At 48.0% G+C, this 23,088-nt stretch overlaps 1 protein-coding gene across 2 annotated transcripts; it reads right to left on the bottom strand.

Moving 5' to 3' along the window:
• Window positions 1-3,857: 3,857 nt before the first annotated feature.
• Window positions 3,858-21,706, bottom strand: Meox1 (mesenchyme homeobox 1). Of its 2 annotated transcripts, XM_027947152.2 has the most exons (3): window positions 20,987-21,706; window positions 5,221-5,393; window positions 3,858-4,149 (listed from the first exon to the last, which is right to left on the bottom strand). In XM_027947152.2, the coding sequence occupies exons 1-3, from the start codon at window positions 21,447-21,449 to the stop codon at window positions 4,027-4,029; spliced, it is 759 nt and encodes a 252-aa protein (XP_027802953.1). In that variant the 5' UTR covers window positions 21,450-21,706; the 3' UTR covers window positions 3,858-4,026. The 2 variants fall into 2 exon arrangements, with proteins under 2 accessions (XP_027802953.1, XP_027802954.1); XM_027947153.2 differs by lacking the exon at window positions 5,221-5,393.
• Window positions 21,707-23,088: the final 1,382 nt, after the last annotated feature.

Below are 23,088 nucleotides of genomic sequence, written 5' to 3'. Positions count from 1 at the left end.
AGCTCTGAGCCCCTTCAGGCCTTTCATTTGGAAATGAATTCTGTACTCACTTCCTCTTTCTCTTCTCTCCCCACCTCTCTGGGAAGGGTAGCCATACATTCATTTGTCCCTGATGCTCTTTCAAGGAGAGATAAACCCATTACTGAAAAGTTCCTGTCTGGGAATTCTCAGTTGTTTGATTTTCTACCATGTCACCCTTTCTGGGCACAGTCAGTGGCTCCCATCAGGGAGTCACCAGTGGGTGGCCCTTCTTCCCCTGCACAGCTTTCCCCTGGAGAGACAGTAGTGGGTTTTTACCAATTGGTCCCAGCTACCTTTCAGCCAGCACAGGTAAATCAAATGCCAACGCTGAGGAGGGAGACAGGGAGTGTGCAAAAGTTGACAGTCTGAACAAAGGCAGCGGTGGAAGAGGGACAAAGGATGTTGTGGGTGGGAGGACTACCTCTGTGGCAAGTAAAATGAGCAAGACCGGGTCATGGATTTGTTCTGAAAAGCAAAGACGTTAGCACCAAGGGTATGTCCCAGATGCACAGTATGGGTGAATGGGTAGGCTGTGGTGTTGCCAACTAACAAAGAAGAATCAGAGTATAGGCAAGAGTGGCCAGGTCAGCTGAGGGAGATGGAGGTTTCTCCTTCAGGATTTTGAGTTTGAAGTGTTTGCAGTCATCTAGGTGACAAAGGGCACTAGGAAATGGACTATATATAATACCTAAAGATCCTGGATCAGCCATAGGTTTCATCACTGGAGTACTCAGTCTTGATGAGGTTGTACAACAGTGACACATGACCCCAGATCCCAGTGGCTTACAACATCAAGCATTTATATCCTCACTGACAAGTGTGAAGGTCATGGAGTCAGATGTGGCTTTGCCCCACATCTTTCCCATTCTAGAACCCAGGCTAAAGGGAAAATTTCCATCTCAGGTTTATTCAAGGAAAAAGAATGATGGCAAAGTCACCCCGTGACTCAAAGCTTCTACTTGGACAGTGCACATGTCACGTCTGCTCACATTCTGTTGGCCAAAATGAGTCACGCAGATCCACAAGGTAGGACAGCACCCCCCCACTGCTGTGAATACTTCATATGGCAATGGTCAGGGAGGCACATTCCCCCAGTGGAGAGGAAAGAAAATAATTGGGCCTTATAATACAATTGGCTATAAAATGTTGGGGGTTCATACAACTTCTGTTTGGGGGACCTAATCTGTGAAAAGGAATGATAGTACTACCTCTTAAGTTTGTTAATAGAATTAACTTGGTTCATACATGGAAAGCATTTAAAATGGTGCCCAACACAGTAAATACTATAAATGTAGTGGGGTAGAGGGAGGGGACAGGAGTAAGGCTAGTGTTTAATTGGTACAGAGTTTCACTGTGGAAGATAACCAAGTTCTGAAGACGGATGGAGGCAATGGTTACAAGCAATATAAAAAGTACTTAATGCAACAAGTTGCACACTTAAAAGTTGTCAGAATAGTAACATAATGACCAAATATATAATGTTATGTGTATTTTACCAAAATTTAAAAACTGTGGGTGATAGGATCATTTAGGGAGGAAATGAAGAGTAAGGAAGGTGATGGGCAGAAAGAAGAGAGCTTGGGAACCAGCTGTGAGGACAATGGCATTGAGAAAGGATCTTTAAGGAACATTTGGGACATGGAAAGAAAATCAGAAGGTGATGTCTCCCTAAGTATGAGAGTTGAGTTTCCTGTAGGGAGGAGTGTTGGAGTGCCTGAAGACATTCATGTCACTTGACTTTGAACCTAAACCTTACCCCACTGAGCTAAGATTCCCTTTGGTACATTGATTTTTGTGAGTCGGCTTCACTCTGCCAGTCCTGATGATGTCACTTCCAGCCACCTACCATACCTGACCTAGGCTACTTCAATGCAAAATCCTGGTCAGGTCTCCTCTCCTTGTTCCCTCCCTCCCCCCAAGCCATTTATCCTTTGTGGATATCCTGGTGAGATAAAATTGTTCTTTAATTAAAAAGATATAGAATATGGGACTTTTTTCCCCCTTATGTCATTATTATTGGTGTATGTATATTTTCTACCCTGAACAAAAAAAAAACCTCCAATCTTGGAATCGAGAGAGAGAGAGAGAGAGAGAGAGAGAGAGAGAGAGAGAGAGAGAGAGAATCTTACTAGGGATTGTTATTTTATGGTCAAGATTCCTTTACTAATAGAAGAGTTCATCTTTTGGTAATTGAACTTTGACTCTTTGATAAGTCATAGGTTGGGGAAACAAAGTGAAACTTTTACAAATGGGAAATGAACACAATTCATCTGTATGGGGGAAAAGTTCTTTTTTGGAGTTTGTTTTTCAGTGATTACATTTTGAAGAACCTAAGTAGAAGACCATGGGTTCAATGATTTCTTTCCTTTTCTTGTTTTTCCTAGACATTGTCTGGGGAAATCATCCGATGAGAAGCAGAAGATTGCACACAAGAACTGTGGTTCTTAGTGCTGCAAAGAAAAGAGCCTGGAAACTTTTTTTTTTTTTATTGATTTTATTTCTCCAAGAGATTTCTTACAAAGTGAATTGACCTTGTACAGTTAATTTGATGTTATCTTAAGAAAATAAATGAAGTATGCTTTAGAAAAGAATTATACATGTTCCAACCAGCCATCTCATTTGGCAGTCATTTTCCACAGCTTTTGTGCTTTCTGGGGGTGGGGAGGTGGGGTTGTTTTTATACATGAATGATTAAATCTACACACAGAAATCCAAATTCCAAATTCTTTTTGACCCTCTTCTACAATACCAGCTGAGATCCAGAGACCAAGCACCAATCAAGGGGCGGGGTTGGGGGGGTGTTCTTTTTCCAAGGCTGCAGTTGCCTCGGGCTGCTTGGCCATCAATCCTCAAAGTGGCATCCCCAGAAGATGTGACTGAGGTCCGAGCAGTGCCCACACGTGAACCTAGCCATTCTTCCCAAAGTCATGGCATTTGTGGGACACACAAGAGGGACTTAATTGCATCCTATGGAAAAAGAGGTTGTCTCCTTGTCCTGTTTGCAGTCAGCCCTTTGAGAGCACAAGATGCTGCAGCCAGGGAACCTTCTACTCCAGAGTTCCACATTGCTAGGTCCTCACCCAGCAGCCCTCATGTTTTCACTCCATCCCTGGGACACAGGGGCCACTTTCCAGCTCTCAACAGTATGAGCATCTGGAGAGGTTTTCAATCTGGAAATTGTGGATTGAAAAGGAATCGCTGCTGCACTTCCTGGGACCTTTGCTCAAGAGACCCAGCTCTGTATTCCTGCATTGAGCTGAGCAGCAGGTACTGTCCTGGGTTTGTTCTCAGTCACCCAATCAAACCTGCCTGAACAGGAACATAAGGACCTATACCAGGCTATTTTTCTGCCTTCTTTCAGTCAATGCTCATAAATTTGCTCACTCAACAGCCAACACATTTGGAGACAGGGACAGGTTACTGATTTGCAGTCCCTGGGTTGTTGTCTTTAGCCCTCCTCAGGCTGGTTTCCCTTGGGGTTTGGGGACAACTAACAACCCCCAAAGCCTCAGATGTAGAGCTCAGGGAGGAAAAGTGGAAAAGTGGGCCAGGGTGTGTGTGTCTCCATCATTTCCTTTGCTTTTATGAGTCACCACTGGTTCCAAGGTTTCTTTCCCTGCAGGCCAGGTGGTGTCCAGAACCGGAGGAGGCCTGGCCGATGCAGGAGGAAGGTGGCAGGAGGAGGTGTGGGTGGCGGACAAGAGACCCTGAGAAGCAGCATCCCTGGAGCTCTTTCCAGACTCATTCAGTTCAGTTGGCGCTGGATGATTCCACAAGAGTGTGGGAAGCAAAGGGCCCTGGGGAGGGGCTGCTAAGCCAGCAATGTGGGCAGCACTTTCTGGGAAACTCAAAGCATCAGGGCACCCTGGGTAGCTTCGTTTCTGAGTCAATGAAAGGTATGGAGGGGCAACTGTGAGGCAGAGGGAGAAAGGTGAAGGTGGGACAGGGAAGGGGCAGTTGGGAAGGGGGCTCAGTCCTTAGTCTTTATTTTCTCCATGGAGAACCTCACTCTGAACTTGGAGAGGCTGCAGAGTCCCCATCCTCAGGGTCCTGCCCATGGGGAGAGACAGGCTGACCCCCTTTCACACGCTTCCACTTCATCCTTCGGTTCTGGAACCACACTTTCACCTGAGGGAGGAAGCAAAGGAGACTGATCACTCCAGGGCCCTGGTGACTTCCTCCCCATGGTGGTACTTAAGCTAGCCAGGGTACAACTAACTCCAGGGACCCCAGCTTAAAACCCTCACTTGCTGCTCCCTATTTTCCCAAGACCCCAGGAACTGAGGCTAAAGGGAGGACATACCAGTCAGCTGAGAGGTCCACATTGTATCTCAAGATGAAGCCCCAGACAGGTGCAGGAACCTCTGCATGGGCCCCACCCTTTCACATGTCCCACCTTTCCTGTGCCAACACGCCTCCCTCAAAGGTCTGGGAGCAGAGGGTCATCAGCCTCATCCTTAGGTACATTTATAGAGCACTTTTCAGTTTAGATAGCTCTGATCAGCACATTTTCTGGTCTGAGTCTAGGATTATGACCTCATTTAACAAATGGAGACCCCAGAGTCATGGACTTGGCAGAGACAGGATCTACAGACAGGATCTTCTGATTCAAAATCTAACACTCTGGCAGAGTCCTCTGTCAACTGAATACTGTTATAGAATGTTATTGGTGTTATTCTATATCAGAACATGGGTATGGGCAGGGTGAGATGATCTGAGGAAAGGCCTCAGCAAAGGGCCAGGGAAGTTTTTCTCCAAGTGTGCCCAGGAACAAGCTGCATATCCTCATGACCTGGAGAACTTATCACAAATGCAGATTCTCATTCCCTCTCATCATTATTGCAAAATTCCAGAACCCCAGGGTTCTGGAATCTGCATTTGTATACGTGCCGAGGGATTCCAATACCCGCTCAAGTCTGGGGAATAAGCAGATCAGATGTACAGAGAATCACCTGGGGGATATTTGAGAAATCTGGGTGTCTGGATTCCATCCCAGATCAATTACAATGATCCCAAAGAGTGGAGCCCAAACATCAGTGTTATTAAAATCTCCTCGGATGATTCTCAGGTACAACCACAGTTGAGAACCACTGGTTGGGTGGAGGGAGAAGAAAAAGAAAGTCCAGGCAGGGGTGATGGGAAGAGAGAGAAGGAAGCAGGTGAGTGAGCAGTGAGGAGGTAGGGCTGCCTGGGCTGTACCTGTCGCTCAGAGAGGTCCAGGTTTACCGCGATCTCATATCTGCGGAGCCGGGTCAGGTAGTTATGGTGAGCGAACTCAGCCTCCAGCTCCCGCAGCTGCTCCTTGGTGAAGGCTGTCCTCTCCTTCCGGGCCTTGCTGCTGCCTTCTGGTTTCCCTCGGTTCTCTTGATTGTCTGGGGAGAAAGGACCCCCAAATAAGAAGATGTGAGCTGAGGGGGCTCGGTTGGGCAGCCTTCTTTGGAGGATGCTGAGAAAGAAGCTACGGCGTTCCTTCATTCTTTTTAGTGCTGTAGCCTTCTGACAATTGGGAAGCTTTTTGGGCTCCCAATCTCAGTCCCAACCCCTGCCCTGCAACTTTTCTTTTTCCAAAGGATGTAAAGCTGTTCTTGGCTGTTTAATGATCTCTGACCCCAGCCAACCCCTAGCATGACATTAGTGCATGTGTACCAGATGCTCTACAACAAATTCTCAAGGCATGTCAGGCCAGCAGCATCAGTCTCACTTGAAAACTTGTTAGAAATGCAAATCCTAGGGCCTCACCCCAGACCCATTGGATTAGAAACTGGGGTCGGGTGGGGACTCAGTAATTTGTTTTAACAAGACTTCCTGATATTTCTGGTGCATGATCAAGTTTATACACTTCTGCTCTAAGATCTCACTACCCAAAGTTTCTCAGGCGGCCAGCAGCATCAGCATTGCTGGTAAGCTGGTCACACAGGCTGGATCCAGGCCCTGCCCCAGACCTACTGACTCAGAGGGCCAAGTCTGGAAAGCCATCTGAACCCTGGGGAGAAGGCTGGTGTTAGACACAGTGGGACTCTGTCATAAAAGCTAACAGGGCCAGGGGAACATAAACTCTGTGCCAGGCACTCTACCAAGCACCCGGCATGCATTAGTCCTCTAATCTTCACAATTACCCAAACAGGTGATTTTAGTATTAGCCATATTTTATACACCAGAAAACTAAGCACAGAGTTCAAATTGATCAAGTTTATCCAGCCAGGGAGTGATGGAGACAGGAATGAAACCCAGGCAGTTTGACTCACATACTGTTCAAATGCAATATTTGTAGGAAGAATTACAAACTGTAAAGTCCTGTGCAGACCAAAGGGGCTGTGCTGTGTCTTATCTTTTGAGCTAGTGGCTGGACCTTCACTTCCACGGTGGTACACAGAGCGGCACAGGGAGGAGACCTACACACCCACACAATTAACTAACAATGCGTGCCACGTGGCCCGTGAATGGCTGCAGGAACCATTCCTGCCATGCTCTAATACTCTGCGCTCTCTTCATTGGTCTCCTTTTACAGGCTTGGGGATTGTGGCTCAGAATCAGGGGCTTTACCGAGAGCTGCGCCCCAACCCACTGCCCGCTCGGAGTCTGGTCCCCTCCTCGCCTACGCGGCCAGGGGTGGGTTCTCTGTTCTCCGAGGCCAGGTTTAAGCCGACCTGGGTGGTGGGCGGAGGATGCAGACGGGATGTAAGTCAGGCCAGCCGCCCACACTCTGGGCTCAGCTGCCAAAAGGCCGAGGGGCCTGGGGAGGTAGAAACCCCACATTAACCGGGAGATCCAATTAGAACTTTGAGCCTGGCTAGTTCTTTCTTATGCTTTCCATTCAACTCGTTTGTACTTCGGTTTCCCCGACTTCCGCCCCCGGGGCCGACTGCAAAGGCACCAGGAGAGAGGGGCGGGTGGGCGGCTCTGCAATTCCGAGAGGAGCGGGGCGACCGACGCTCCTCTCCCCGCTGTGGCCGCCCCGAGAACCCCGAGGAACCACCCGAGGTAGCCCGAGGGTGCTTCCCGCCGTCTAGATGCCTGGCCCGTGGGTGTCACGGCGCCCTGGCCCCGGTGCCCGCGCCGGATTCGCGGGGGCTGCCTGCAGGGCTCTCCTGGGGACAGGGGAGGGGGCGAGTTCCCTAGCGCGGGCTGCCTGCCCGGAGGCCTCTGGCTCCAGACCGGAGAAGGCAGGCCAGACCCCTCCGGAAGCCGGAGCGTGGGCTGGAGAGGAAGGACGCGCAGCTCCGGGCCGGGGTCCCCGAGGAGTCCCCCCCCCCGGCCTTGGCGGCTGCCAGAGCCGCGCCCCGTCCTGGCGGCGGTCTGGGGAGGATCAGGCAGCGGATGGACGGCCTCCCCGGGGCACATCCCGGCCCGTGGACGCGAAAGTGAGGCCAGGAAACCCAGGCCCCTCGCCCAGACTCCTGGTGCCTAGTTCCACAACCTCCTCCTGTCCCGGGGTTCACAGTGCTCAGAGCCTTTCCCTGTCACAGCTGCGGGTAGCCAATAGTCCAGAGGACTTGCGCAGAGGTTTCAATCCTGAATCTTCTTGCTGGAGACTTTGAGGAAGTTACTTAACCTCTCTGGGCTCTCCTCACAAGAAATTGGAGAAAATAAGGCACGTACCTCCAAGGGCTATTTTGGGAAGACTGGATGAGCTAATGTGTGTAGAAAATGCTTTTAAAATCTAAAGTAACTGGACAAATATATTGTTCCAGTGTTTTCACTGCACGAGCTGCCATGGGAAAGCCGGTATAATAAGAGCTGGCATTTCTGAAGGCTTCTCTGTGCTTAGATACACTCACTTGTTTAATCCTTGCCACACATCTCCTCTGGGAGTAGGTGCTATTATTATCCCCTTTTAGCAAGGCTATGTGGATTTGCCTTGATCATTTGGTTAATAGCTCTTTCCCAGGGATGCTTTCCTCACTCTTGCTTCTAGCCAGTGGCTCCTGTACCTGGCACATGCTAAACCATCTGTGGTTATACAGAGGAAGCAGCCTCAGTGTGCCCAGCAGCCTTTCAGCCACAGAAGGGAGATTTGAATACAGATCCACCTGATTAAAGCCAAGGCTTTCTCAATCTTAGCATCAGATTCTCTACCTTCTGGTTGGCCCTGGCCAGGTCCTGGAAAGGGACCATAGCAGCTCTGCTTGTCTCCCCCTCCAGGGCTCTTAGGGGCATGGCCCTAGGTTGACACCCATACCCACCCTCCCCTTTTCTTAGGCCTCCCTAGGTGTGCACAGCTGCCTTGTGCTCTTCCAGAAAACATCTCCCCATGTCCCCCCAAGTCCTGAACACAATCCTCCCTAGCAAAAGTGAAGAAAGGGAAATGACCCATTTGCAGCTGGTCTGGGACCAATTGTGTGGGCAGCTGGCCACCCCCACCAAACCAACTCCCGCCCTCCCCCCTTTCCTCTCCTGTCTCCTGTCCTGATTTAGGTTCTGGGGCTTCAGGGCCTAATGCCTCCCCATGCTCTGGGAGAACGCTTGTCCCTCATTAACTTTCCAGAGTGGCATAAACTTTTACACTGTTAGGATTGATAAAGGCACCAGAAGTATGGGGAAGGCGCTGCGAATCTCAGGTGGAAGTTATTGTTCTCTTGTTTTGCAACAGTATTAAAAATGGCAATATTTTTATCAAGACAGGAAAAGAAAACCATGAGCACTTTTTTGCCATTTCTGGCTGGGGGTGTCCAAGTCTGCCAATTCAGGGGCACAGTTCAAGTGCATACTACCACATGTAAGGAACTCATGCCCTGGGTAGATAACATCTTTGTTGGGCAGGCTCCCTCTCCTTTCTGGGCCAATTTCTCCACGTGTAGAAGCATGAGATCAGACAGGACTCTTTCCCCTGGAGAGCTGGAGTTCCTTCCCAATATATAAGCCCTGACACCCTCTTTTCCTCTCCCTGTCCCTTTTCTTTGGACAACATCTGGCCTTGATGAACTCTGTGGCCACTTCCATCTCTTACTGCATGATCAGTCACAAAATTCTCTCCAACCTTCCCTCAGTCCTCAGCCCAAAGATTGGGCATATGCTAGAGAATTTCTCTCTCCCTCCCACATGCAAAACTTCCTGTCCTAAGCTGAGCGAGGGGTACTGTATTTGCAGATGCATCTGAGGACCCATTGGAGAGCCTAGGCCTTTGCACTCACAGGTGCTGGCTCCAAGGAGGAGTTTTCTGACCTTGGGCAAGTCACTGAAGTTCTCTGAGCCCCAATTTCTTCATTTGCAAAATGAGAATAGCTACACCCACTGTGATTATAAAGCCAATGAGAAGGTAAAATGAGACGGATAACATGTACTAAGCCCTAGCGTGGTGCTGGGCCCAGTGAGACTCTGATTTTAAAGGATGTGATGTTTGAAATGTGATTCACCAGCTTAAATAAGATGCTGTAAAAGCACCACTTCTCCAGGCCTGTGTGGAAGGGATGCCCTTCCAATGTCTGACTTTTCAGCTATTTTCCCTTCACTTCTTTTCTACATCTGTGAATACGGATCTGCATATTCGGGACACTATTGGCACCACTTATTGAGTCTTCCAGGGAGCCCAGGCTCCCACGCACAGTTACAGAATGGCCATCCACATTGGTTCTCCTGGTCCTGCTTCTCTCGGGAGGTAGCCACTGCTTTTGGCAGGATCACAGAGGGAGGAGGCAAACCCTCAGTGGGCTGCCTCTGTGGTTAGGGAGGAGCCACCCACCCCAAGCAGGGCCATGAGGGAACAGTCAACAGTACCCCAAGAAATGCAAACAGGATGTGTGTGTGTGATTGCAGTTTCCACCATGAGCTTTTACATAGTCCAAGGCGAATTATTTCATAAGTAGCTGTCAGGCTTGGCAGGCCTTCCTAAAGTTAGCAGACAGCCTTATCAGAGCTGCAGGAAGGTTCCATCAGCAGAGTGGAACATGCCTTTCTGGAGTCCTGTGTTCCCACTCCCCACTCCACAGCATTATTTTAGATATATTTCTATCCAATACCATACAGAAAGCCACATGTCCCAGATTCAAATAGCACTTTGCAGTTGACGGTGGATTTCTTTCTCCCATAGAGAAACTTCTTTTGGACCTTCATATCTACTCCAGGATCACAGAATAGTAGAGCTGGAAGGGATTTTAGAGAAGACTTATTGTCCCTGTTCATTTTATAGGTGAGACAGAGAAGGTAAGGGACTAGCCTAAGAATACAGAAAGTTAGTTGCTTACTGGGCCTGGATTCTGTACTTCCTTATAGGTAGCTATTTATACACCATCATGCTGCTTCCTATTGAATCATTATTATTATTATTATTACTTTTTTTCCAGTTCTGGGGGTTGAACCCAGGGCCTTGCACATGCTAAGCAAGTGCTCTACTACTGAGCTACACCCCAGTCCCTGTCCTAGTAATTATTCTGGGAGGACCCCTGAGGACCTGCTTGGGCCCCAATCTCTGTTCTAAATTTCAGTTAGCCCATTGAACAGATAAGGAAATTAGACCCAGAGGCTAAATGGCTTGTCCAATCCTCCTGGGACAAGTCTAGGGCTATAGCCACATATCACACTGCCCTAAAGCAGGGTGGCAGGGGCGGATAATGGAGGCTGTGTCTACTCCAGGTCTGGGTCTGGGTCCAGATCTGGGTCCCTATTGCCAGGGAAGGGAGAGAAAGGAACTGTTTGACTATGATCTCAGTAGGTGAGGCAATCCCCCTGAACATGGTGTCTGCAGCTTCTTGGGCTGCCACACTAGGGACACTTGGAGGTGATCATTAGCTCTGTTGTTTTCACCTTCAGGAGCAGGGCTCCAAGTCCATCAAAACCAGACCAGACCTGGAATGAGCCAGACCAAGACCAGTTGGATGTTCCCATCTGGGAACTCCTGGGCTTGGCCTGACTTTCTCACTCAGCCCTGCCCGAATAGCCAGACCCTTCCACTCTCTTGCAAGTGCCTAAATGTATATATGGGCAGGGGTCCTCTTTGAGGAGCCCAGCAGTGGGGACAGGGAATTCAGGGTATGTTTTCTGGGAAAGAAGCAGATTCTTCTGAATGGGAAGGCCTGGTTTTGGAGAGTCCCAGATGTGGTGGAACTGTGAGTTTAGGCAGTGGTGAGGGAGAGTGGGAGGGACTGTGGAATATGGAAAAACCAGGAACAGGGGGAACAGAGGTGGCGGTGGCAACAGGAGGTGAAGATAGCGGGGTTTTTTTGTTGTGTGGTGGTGGTGTGGGGAATGGAACCCAGGGCCTTGTGCATACTAGGCAAGCACCTTATCCCTTAGCCACATCCCCAGACTTGGGGAGCAGCCTTTGAGAGAGGCTGGGGAGGCGCAGGCAGCGCTGGGCTTTGTTCGTGTTTATAAGTTCCAGATGTCACCCTCAGTTGTCACCAAAGGAAGTAGGGGCTTCAGGATCCAGGGCTGCTGCTCATGTGGTCCCCCTGTACTGTGCAAAGAAAACAGGGAAAAGCAAGAAATAGAAGAGGACAGGGTGGGTCCTGGCCAGAGGCAGGGAATTGGGTGCAAAATTCCCAACTCTGTGTATAGAGAGGGCATTGGGGGGCTCCGGGGCCTGCAGGGGACGTGAGGCCTGCCTCTCAGGAAGAAAGAATCCATCCAACCTTCCTGATTTATTCAAACCAGAGAAATAGGCAACCTGAGTCCCTATCTGGTAGGGCAGTGGGCAGAGTTGAAGCAGTCCCTTCACTGACCTTCTCGTGGCCCATGGGCCCTTTGAACCTTTCCATCTTACATCTTGGTCAAGATTCTGCTGCCTCAGCAGAAATAGACTTTATCCAGAACTTCCTGACCATAGCTGGTTAGGGGCCTGAGCAGGCCAGGATTTGTGCTGGTGCCTCTGAGTTCAGATGTGGCCAAGGCCTGAGTCCTGTTTGGGCCCCAAACTTTGCTTTTCAGAGACAGAGCAGGAGCTGGAACTCTGGCCAGGAGCTCTAGTCAGGAGGCAAGGAATGTGAGGAGGAAGGATGGCCAAGTGTGGAGTTATTTTCTCCTCTAAGCTAGTCACCTCAGGCCCTAAGCTTTCTTGCTGGGGCTTCTAGGTTGGGTGCGGTGGTACACGCCTATAATCCCAGTGTCTCTGGAGGCTGAGGCAGGAGAATTGGGAGTTCAAAGCCAGCCTCAGCAACTTAGTGAGGCCTTAAGCAACTCAGTGAGACCCTGTTTCTAAAAATAAAATACAAAAAGGGCTGGGGTTGTGGCTCAGTGGTTGAGTGCCTCAGAGTTCAATCCCTGGTACAAAAAAAAAAAAAAAAAAAGAAAGAAAGAAAAAAAGAGGGGCTATAGCCACTGTGTACCCTCCAACCACACCCTGCCCAGCACTGCAATGACCCTTGACCAGAGAGCATTTAAAGCCAGGCCACCCTGGCTGGTGGCAGGTAGCAAAGGCTCCAATTTAGCTCAGGTCTCTTTGCCTAGCCAGAATTTGAACATGAGCAATTTGGGATGCAGCCAGCATGAGGGGGAGATGTTGAAGACAGAAGGGGACTCATTTATCTCCACATCTGACCCCAGCACCACATGGGGGATTCCTGAAGAGTCAGCCCAGCCTGCATGTTTATGCATCTTTCTGACCCCAGACCCCAGCACTCACTCTGACCATGGGCTGGGTTTACGATTGAAGTCTGGCTCTTTGAAAACCTTTTTCATCAGTGAGACTGTAAAAGCACATGACTCAGGGTGAAACACTCATGCCAGGCGGTGCAGCTGCTCTCAGAGAGAAAGTGAGAAAATAAATGCAATTGAGACTATTGACCAGATATTGAATGAGCAATTCCTGTGTGTAAATGTGTCACCAGGAGTTAGGGGAGATGGCACAGGTGATGTGATACCATTTTGATCTTCCAGACCCTTTAGTTTTAAGGGGACAGGGAGTTGTGTGCATCCATAACTCTGGATGCAAGGTCAACTGGATTTGATGCCACTGTAGAGGTTCACACAAGGCACCATTCATGTGTGTAGGGATGGAGATCAAGAAAGGATTCTGACATATTTAGGAAACTAGGAACAGCAGGAAATTACCACAACCTAATGAGGAGCATATGTGAAAAACCCACAGCTAATATCATACTCAATGGTGAAAAACTGAAAGCTTTGCTCTAAAATCAGGATCTGGAACAAGGCAAGGATGCTCATTCTTGCCACATCCATTCAAAATAGTACTGGAAGGGGCTGGGGTTGTGGCTCAGAGGTAGAGTGCTTGCCTGGCATGCATGAGGCACTGGGTTCGATCCTCAGAACCACATAAATATAAAATAAAGATATTGTGACCACCTATGACTAAAAAATAAATATTAAAAAAGATAGTACTGGAAGTACTGGCCAGAGCAATTAGGCAAGAAAAAGAAATAAAAAGTCATCCAAATATGAAAGGAAGAAGTAAAATTATCTCTCTGTTCACAGATGACATGATCTTATACACTGAAAACCCTAAGATTCCACATAAAAAAGAACTGTTAGAATAAATAAATTTAGCAAAATTGCAAGATATAAAATAACACACAAAATCAGTTGTGTTTCTATACACTAACAATCCAAAAGGGAAATTAAAGAAAATAATTCCATTTACAAGAAAATTGAAAACAGTAAAAATTTTAAGAATAAACTTAACCAAACCTAACCAAGGTTTATATACAGAAAACAATAAAACATTGCTGAAAGAAATTTTAAAAAAACACAAATAAATGAAAAGACATTGTGTTCATGGATCAGAAGACTTAATATAGTAAAACAATCCACATTTCCTCAAATGCGTAAGGCCCTGGGTTCAAGCCCCAGCATCACAAAAGCAAAGAAAAACAAAAAACAAACAAAACCCCAGAAATTCAATAAAATCCCTATCAAAATCCCAATGACATTTTTCGACAAAAATCCTAAAATTCATATGGAATCTAAAAGCCAAAACAATTTTGAGAAGGAAAAACAAAACCGGAAGCCTCATGCTTCCTAATTTTGAAACATTACAAAGCTATGGCAGTTGAACCATGGAATAAAGACAAAGACGAATGGAACAGAATAGAGAGGTCAGAAATAAACCCTCAAATGATCTTTGATAAAGTTGCTAAGGCTACACAATGGGAAAAGGATAGCTTTTTTTTTTTTTTGTACCAGGGATTGAACTCAGGGGTACTGAACCACTGAGCCACATCCCCAGCCCTATTTTGTATTTTATTTAGATTCAGGGTCTTACACTGAACCACTGAGCCACATCCCCAGCCCTATTTTGTATTTTATTTAGATTCAGGGTCTTACCGAGTTGCTAAGTGCCTCTCTGTTGCTGAGGCTGGCTTTGAACTGGCTATCCTTCTGTCTCAGCCTCTGGAGCTGCTGGGATTACAGGCGTGTGCCACTTTGCATGGCAAGGATAGCATCTTTAACAGATGGTGCTGGGAGAACTAGACACCCACGTGTATGAAGCCGGATCCTGACCGCACACTGTACAAAATTAAGTCAAGATGGATTGAAGACCTAAGTGAAAGACCTACAAATATAAAACTCCTAAACTCCTATGGGAAAGCTTCATGATTTGGATTTGGTGATGATTTTTGTAGATATGATTGCAAAAGCACAGGCAACAAAAGCAAAAATAGACAAACAGGACTGCATTAAACTTAAAAACTGCATGGCAAAGAAAACAATCAACAGAGTGAAAACAACCAATGGAATGGGAAAAAATATTTGCAAATCATATTTCTGATAAGGGTTAATATTCAGAATATATGAAGAACTACAACTCAATACAACCCTCCCCAAAGAATCCATTCAAAATGGATGAAGAACCTGAATAGACATTTCTCCCAAGAAGATACATAAATGGCCAATAATGATATTAGAGGGTGCTCAATGTGACTAATCATTATGGAAAAGCAAATCAGAACAATTATAAGCTATCATCTTAAACCGTTAGGATGGCAAGGAAGGAAGGAAGGAATAAGTGCTGGCCAGGATGTAGAGCAATCTGAACCCTTGGAATATACAACGGTGAGGCTGCTATGGAAAACAGCACAGAGACTCCCTAAAAAAATTAAGAATTATCATATAATCTAGAAATTCTACTTCTAAGCATATATCCACTGAAGAACTGAAAACATGAGCTCAAAGAGATATTTGCAAACCCAAGTTCACTTCAGCATTATTAACAATTGTCAATTGTGTCCATCAACAGATGAATGGATAAAGGAAATATGGTATGGAGTTGGGGGTGGGGCTCAATGGTAGAGCGCTTGCCTAGCATGCATGAGGATTTGGGTTTGATTCTGTCAGGCTTCAATGTTGACAAAACCCAAGGGTATAAATGGGATAAGACAGTCACAAAAAGACCAATACTACATGGTTCCACTTACATGAGATATCTAAAATAACCAACCTTCTAGAAAATAGCATGATGATTTTTCAACAGATATAGTTTTTTCCTTTTTTTGCTGAGACGACAGGAATTGAATACAGGGCCTTGTGCATCCTCGGCAAGCACTCTACCACTGAACTACATCCCCTACCCTTGCAAAATTTTAATTTAATTGAATATTGAGACAGGGTCTTACTATGTTGCCCAGGCTGGCCTTGAATTTAATCCTCCTGCCTCAGCCTCCTGAGATGCTAGGATCAGAGGCAGGTGCCACCATACCTGGCTAGAATTTTGTTTTCACAAAATGCAACAATTCTAGAAATCTATCACACAACAATGTATCTATATTTAATTACTGTACAGTATCATTTCAAAATAGTTAAAGATAGCAAATTTTATATTGTGTGGTTTTGACCATTATAAGAAAAAGGAGATTTCAAATATAGAATGTCACATGCTAAGAAATCTTAGGAGAGTTCCTTTATGAAGTTGCAAATTATAGTTCATCAAAACTTTTTTTTTTTAGGGGGGGGGGTACCAGGGATTAAACTAAAATGCACTTGGCCACTGAGCCACATCCCCAGCCCTATTTTTTTTTATTTAGAGACAGGGTCTCACTGCATTGCTTAGCAGCCTCGCCATTGCTGAGGCTGGCTTTGAACTCACCCTCCTCTTGCCTCCTTGTCTCAGCCTCCCGAGCCACTGGGATTACAGGCGTGAGCCACCGCGCCCGGTCCTTGACTGTAGTTTTCACTTATATGATGCTATGTACACATATAGTCATAAATTTTTTAAAAAGGGGGGATACTCTTGGAAGGGGTAGCTTTTGAGCTGCGTTTTTGAATAAGTAGGATTTCAACAGGCTGGAGAACTCTTGAATGCAAACAGCCAGAGCAGTCAGGCAGGAGGGGAAAGTAGGATGTATTTTCCATGCCAGCACAAGGTGTGGCTTTGTGACACCGCGAGTGGAGGTGGAGGTGGGGAGGTGGCCCGTCCTAGAGGGAGATCGGGTGGAGAAGGACGCGAGAGAGGGATCAATTTGTGGACTGCTTTAACCTCTGGCACATTTGCAGGTTTCCGTAGTTGGGCAGGGGCAGGTGGAGATCAGGTCTTGGAGAAAGGAAATCGGGTAAGAGGAGCCCCAGGGAAGCGCACTAGCTGGAGCTGAAGGAGGATGGGACGGAGGATGGGACAGAGCGAGTCCGAAGAAGACAGCGCGGAGCGCGGGGAAGAGAGCCTACAGTGGTGGCCACGGCGCAGCGCGGCAGGCTCCGAGCTGCTTCGCCTGCAGCCAGGCTGATCACACTCAACCTTCCCTTGAACCCCATCAGGAAATCGCTGCGAAATCCCTTATCCCCATAAATAAAAGACGACCACAGTAGCAAGGATAGTTTGGGAGAAAACAACAGTGGCCTCACAGCTGTCCCTGTCAGCAGGGGTCTTTAACACCCACTGGCCCCCGGGTTGGGAGTGGTTGATGGAATAACATCGCCTGGATCCTCCTGAGTTGGTTCGTGCTGTGAACCAACAGAATGCCTCGGGTGGGGGAGGGCCAGGGAGCCCTCCCGCCTCCCCGCCTTTTTTGATCATTTACTGCAGCAAATCAGAGCCAGCTTCCAGTGGGGGCAAAGGGGGAGCAGTTGAAGATGGCTGAGGAAGGAGAGGGCAGAGCAGAGAATGTTCTTTTTGTAAACACTTTCAGTTACTGGGCCTCCTGGGCCAGCCAGTATGGAACACATTTGCCAGGTACAACTTGGTTCCCTTCCCCCAACCCCTTTGGCAGATCTCTGAGCTCCAAGATCCTAAGTGAAGACAATTGGATTTTAGGGCAAAATAATTGCAAGTAGTTCCCATGTCTATGCCCCAGGCTCAGAAATTTCTGAAACAGTGTATTTGAGATATTCAATTCCAATCTCCCAAGTAAGTATAGCACTATCTTTCACACCCCTTATTCTGAAGGCTGATTCAGGAAATATGGGCCTAATACATTTACAGTTGCTATTTATTAAACTCTTACTAAGACTCAGGCCCAGTGTTAATCTTATGGATCGGCACATTTAACCTTCACAGAGTCTCTAAAGGAAAGTGCTATTGTTATATTCCCATCTTACAGCTGGGGAAGTGGAGGCTGCAAGAAGTTAATTTTCTCAGTCTCCCATCCAAAAGTTGGATGCTGACATTGTCACCTGTCAGTTCAACAGTGAAACATTATGGAAAGATATATTTGTGGTCAATGCTGGTTGACCTTCCAGAGATGGCCCAGCTGGGACTAGGGCGAGGCACTCACTCTTGCAGAGCACAATTTTTATCTTTTTTTTTTTTTTTTTGAGTGTCCCTGAGTTCAAACCAGGAATTGAACCACTGAGCCACACTCCCAGCCCTATTTTGTATTTTATTTAGAGACAGGGTCTCACTGAGTTGCTAAGTGCCTCGACATTGCTGAGGCCAGCTTTGAACTCACGATCCTCCTGTCTCAGCCTCCTGAGCAGCTGGGATTAAGGTGTGTGCCACTGCACCCAGCTTGCAAAGCATAAATTTAAAGGGCACCCAAAATCTCAATAATCAAGACAAATAATGTTTCAATACAATAATTTGAATTATTATCATCTATTTTTTTGCAATGGTGGAAATCAAACCCAGAACCTTCCAAAGACTAGGCAAGCGCTTTATCACTGAGCTACCTCCCCAGCTAATGAGATGCTTTTAAAAAATCAAAATTAATGCAAAAATCCATAGTGAGGGGATGTGGCTCAGTGGTAGAGCTCATGTGTAGCAGGCACAAGGCCCTGGGTTCCATCCCCAGCACCAAAACAAATTCCATATGACTAAAATATTAAAATTTAAAATAGAGAGAGCCTCTACCAGGGACTCAGATCAGCCTGGTGGCATGGGGGTTCTTTGTGGGCCTGTCCCTTCTGAGCTGAATTCCATATTCTGGAATTGGTTGAGTCCTGCTCATTATTTTTCCCTTCCTTGGGCTCTTATGAAGCTGACCCCTCCTGCCTCCTTCTTCTCCTTCAGTTAAATTCCAAATGAAGACTCTAGCATCTGGGCAATAAATATTTCCCTGCTGAACAGAGAGAGAGCCTGGGGCCAGCTGGGCCCTATGCATGCTGCTGCAATCCTGCCATTGCTCCTGAAGGGACCCCACATGGGGAGAGCCCAGGGGCCCTCCTGAGTGGGAACCCTTTCCCACCAAGAGGTTGACCTTATCAAGAGTGTAGGACAGTCCACAGAGGGTGTCCACGTGCTATTCAGGTGGTCAGAAGTTGGCACGTGTGCCTACTCTGTAATGGAGTGACCTCAGCCACTAGCCAAAAGGAAGACAGCACGTTCAGCTTGTGCTGAAACTCCAGATGATGAAAGATTTCGCCTGAGCCCAGCAGGCTCTTGGCTTTGCTCATCCTTCCCAGTGCCCTTGGCTCTCAGTTCCCTGGAAAGTGGCTGGTTGCAGCCATGGGGTGTGAGCGGAGCTGGAGGAGCAGCACAGCAGGCGCCACGGAGGGGGACGCTTTTCTACTGGGCACACAGCCGAGTGGTGGAGCATGCCTTGGGCTCCAGAAGCACAAAGTGGCCCAACTCAGCAGATCACCATCCAGGGACAGGAATAGTTAACTCTGCCTCTGGGGATTTAGCCATGGGAATATAAAGGATCCATCTATATAGCAGCCAGGAGGTCATGCTGTGGTTATTGTCACCCACTGTCAGCACATGACAGGGCTTCGAGCATGGGGACCCAATATTATTTCCCAATGATGATTATGCTTCGAATCTGCTGCAGGCTGTGAGATTCAGAGTCACCAAATCTCCTGGTTTGCCTGGGTCCCTGAGGTTTCCCTGGGGTTTTGGACTTTGAATCCAAACACTAGAAAAATCCTGGGCAAATTGAGATGAGGTGGTCACTCTGTTTTGACCCCGTTCTTGCAGGATTCCCTTCAAACTTTACCTTTTCTTTCCACACATACAAAATCGAGAGACTAATAAAATCTGCTGTCCTGACTTTGTAAATATTTGTGGGACTCAAAAAAGAAGGTCTGGGGCTGAGGATATAGCTCAGTTGGTAGAATGCTTGCCTTGCATGCACAAGGCCCAGCTACTTGGGAGGCTGAGGCAAGAGAATCACAAGTTCCAGGCCAGTCTGGGCAACTTAGGGAGACACTGTCTCTAAAATAAAATAACAGCCAGGCATGGTGGCACACACCTGTAATCTCAGCTACTTGGGGGAGGGGGGCTGAGGCAGGAGGATTGCAAGTTCAAGGCCAGCCTCAGCAACTTAACAAGGCCCTAGGCAACTTAAGAAGGACGTCTCAAAATAAAATAAAAGAGCTGGGCATGTAGTCCAGGGGTAAAGAGCCCCTGGGTTAAATCTTCAATACCAAAATAAAATAAATAAATAATAAATACAATGAATGAATGAATTTGATCAAATAAAATACAATGGGCTGGGTGTAGCTCCATGGCCTTTCTAAGATTCCGCTACACCTTGGAACTCTAGATCAGAGCACATCCCACTGCTGACAGGCCTCTATAGGTCGATCTTCCTCTAGTTTGAGCTCTTTGAGGTCAGGACCACTTTATTCATCTGAGCACCCCTAGTGTGCTTGGCAAAAGGCAGAAGCTCAGGCAGTCTGTGCCAGGACCAAAGCTTTGCATAAAGCAAAGCACTCTGAGTGCTCCTTTGCTTGTTGGCGCGCTCCTTTCCTGGCCTGCCCTTGCTTAGCTCCTGGAAGGTCCTTTATGCATTTAGACCAGCGGGTCTCCCCTGAGCAAGCTGTAAGGAGTGCAGCGAGGCGACAGGGGCAGGAGGCCAGGACACTGCCTTGTTCAAGGTGGGGCTGTGGGGCTGGGGGACCAGGCAAAAGTTGAAAGGGCAGTGAGAAAAGCTGGGAGCACTTTGTGGGGGAGGCTAGGGACAACCACAGCAGGGAGGAGAAGGCCTTCACCATCCTCCAGGCTTTGGGGGTCCATCCCCAAGCTGGGCTTTACCCAAATTCCCAGGCTCAGAGCAGGGCCCTCAGCAGCCTGCCTCCCTAGCTCTTCCCAAGGCTGGCACTCCCTCAGCAGGGCCCTGCAGCACTGCCTTCCCTGAAGGTCAGCCAGACCTTGACATGCTGAGCTGTCCCCTTGGCCTGGACACAGCCCAGCTCTGTAGCCTGATCCCTCCTGGGCATCAGCCCCAAACCTCAGTCCTCTTTCTGTCTCTGTCTCTTGCTTCTCCCATTCCCGCCCTGGGCCTGCTTCTTTGCCTATAGCTTCCTGGAGGTGTAGGGTGGCTCTGCAGGGCCACCCAGAGTCCCAGCCTCAGTCCTAAACCTCTGACCTTTGATCTCAGCTGAATGGTCAGGAAATCCCCCCTCTGATCCTTGACAGTCTGTACCCAGAAGCGCCATCCCATGTGTCCTTCAAATCTTGGCTCAACCCATTTTATTCTCTAGCTGGCACATCCTTCCCAGGAACAAGAGTGCTAGGGACACAGACAGAGCCCCCATCCCCAGAATCCTCAAACTGCTAGAATGGAAGAAACCCCAAGTCTCCTGCATTCAGGTAGGTTAGATAGTATTGTTTGAAATTCATGATAAGGGCTCCTAGGCTCAGAAAGGGTAAGCAACCTCCTCAGTGTCACACAGTAAAAGAATGGTCTACTCCTGTGCCACCTACCTGAACTCTCCTTTTTCCGTCTGGATGATTTCTTCTCCGTCTCACTGGCCGTGCTCCCAAGCACCCCGTAGTCCTCGCCTGGGCCTCCCATGGTGTCTACCAGGCCTGGGCTGCTGGCTCCCATCTCCCTGGAGCCTCCAGCTGGGCCCAGGTTGAGCCTCTGCCGGGCCTCGGAGACAGGGAAGTGCCAGTCAGGAGGCTGCGGGAAAGCGGGGTGCTGCTCAGTGAAGAGGCGCTCCTCTTGGGGTAGGCTGTGTGGGGTGGCCGCCAGGCAAGAGGCCGAGAAGTCGGGGTAGGCAGCTGTCGCTGGGAAGTCTGATTTCTGGTGGAAGGAGAATGGGGTTGGCGGGTAGTGGGGTAGCCCTGAGGCCCCCGTGCCTTCCGAGTGGGGGTTTCGAAGGCAGCCCCAGACAGGGGCAGGGGGGTGGGGGCTCCTCATGCAGCTGCTGGCCACAGGATCCATCTGCTGTCTGCTGCCCACCTCAGTCCTTTCAAAAGGTTGACTCTTTACACTTTTTATATTGAAATTTTTTTAAAAATGCAAAAACAAAAACAAAATTCAATAGGAGGGGAAATGTTCAACAGCAAATTCACTCCAGGAACCAAAACAAAAACAAAACTAAAGTCTCTTCTGAAATTACACACACATGTGGCCAGCGACACACACACGTGTGTGTGCACATCTGTGTCGGGCTTCACTGCTTGCTTCCTGCCCCCCAACACACCAGCCTGCCTATTGGGGTCCCTTGTACATGTATTTGTTGCCGATGGCACTAAACATTTTCACTGTCCCAGCCCAGACGCACCAGCGAGGAGGAGATGGTCCTGGAGCCCGAAGCAAATGCCTGCAGAGGGCTGACCAGGGCTGCTGAGACACACTTTTAAATCCTGTGGTGGGGAGAGAGTGACAAATTTCTGAAGTGTAATGTGAGAGAGGAGAGGGAGGGGTTAACCCGCTCACACAAGGTCCCCTCCAACCAAAACCCGAGCAGGCAACTATTAATCATCAGAAACCTTATATGCACATCTAATGGGATTTGCAGATGGAGACTTTTAAAGAAACATTGTCTGTATTTTTTTTTTTTTAAGGAGAGAGCAGCGCACGCACGCACGCATGCTCACACACACACACACACACACACACACACACACATGCTGTCTTTAGTGTGCCTCCTGTAACACTATAAAGTTATTTTTATTGCACTGTTAACAAAATTCCCCAAGTCTTGGATTTGGAAAAAACCTTAAGTCAGATCCAGAATCCATCAAATGCCAAATTCCAGGGAGTGAAGTGGGGAATAAGTACAAGAGACAAGTTTGGTGATTGCATTTGATTTAAAGGCCCTTCTACTGCTGCTTGCAAAAAGGAAGGTGGATTAAAAGAAATCTTTTTTGCAAGTCTCAGTGGCCCACTATGGTCTGTGGTATAAAGAAAGACACACACACACACACACACACACAGACACATACACATACAAAAAAACCCCAATTCGTTTCTTCCTGCCCATAGTGACATTCTCACCAGCTTTAAAAGAGGCCATCTGATTCTTCTTGCACTTTTTAACCTCTAACTTACATGCCAATTAGCCACACTCTTCTCTAGAGAGATTTCAGGTCATTTTTCTCCATAGCAAAGGCAAGCCTCTTAAATAAAGTCCTTGAAGTTTCTCCAGACCTCCCCCCACCTGCTCCCTGTCCCCCTAACCTTCTCACCTGCTCCCTGTCCCTTAACCTCCCCCACCTGCTTCCCTTTTCAACTGCCAGAGGTCATGGAACCAGAGCATGGAAATAGGACTCAAGGCTTCTTCCCCTGAATAATCCCTGAAGGGGGCTTCCTTTGGCAGACAGTCACATAGGTCTTCTGGGCTGGTGCCTGTCGCAGGATGGCCAGCCCAAGTGCCATTTCAACTGGCCACCATTCCACTGACATGGCCATGCCCTACTGATCTTTTCAGAATTTTAATGTAATTTCTCGAAGGACGATGTTCCAAACATGCCCGGACCAGAGCACATCTCCCCTGGGCATTTCCACAGCACAGAACAGCAGGAGGGAGGCAGGAACAGGCATGGACCTGAACAGCAGTGTCTCTCCTGGTTTGTCT

This window comes from Marmota flaviventris, chromosome 17, assembly GCF_047511675.1.
Source record: "Marmota flaviventris isolate mMarFla1 chromosome 17, mMarFla1.hap1, whole genome shotgun sequence".
Taxonomy (NCBI): domain Eukaryota; kingdom Metazoa; phylum Chordata; class Mammalia; order Rodentia; family Sciuridae; genus Marmota; species Marmota flaviventris.
Note: the sequence above shows the minus strand (reverse complement) of the source record. Positions and strands in the feature narration are given on the sequence as shown.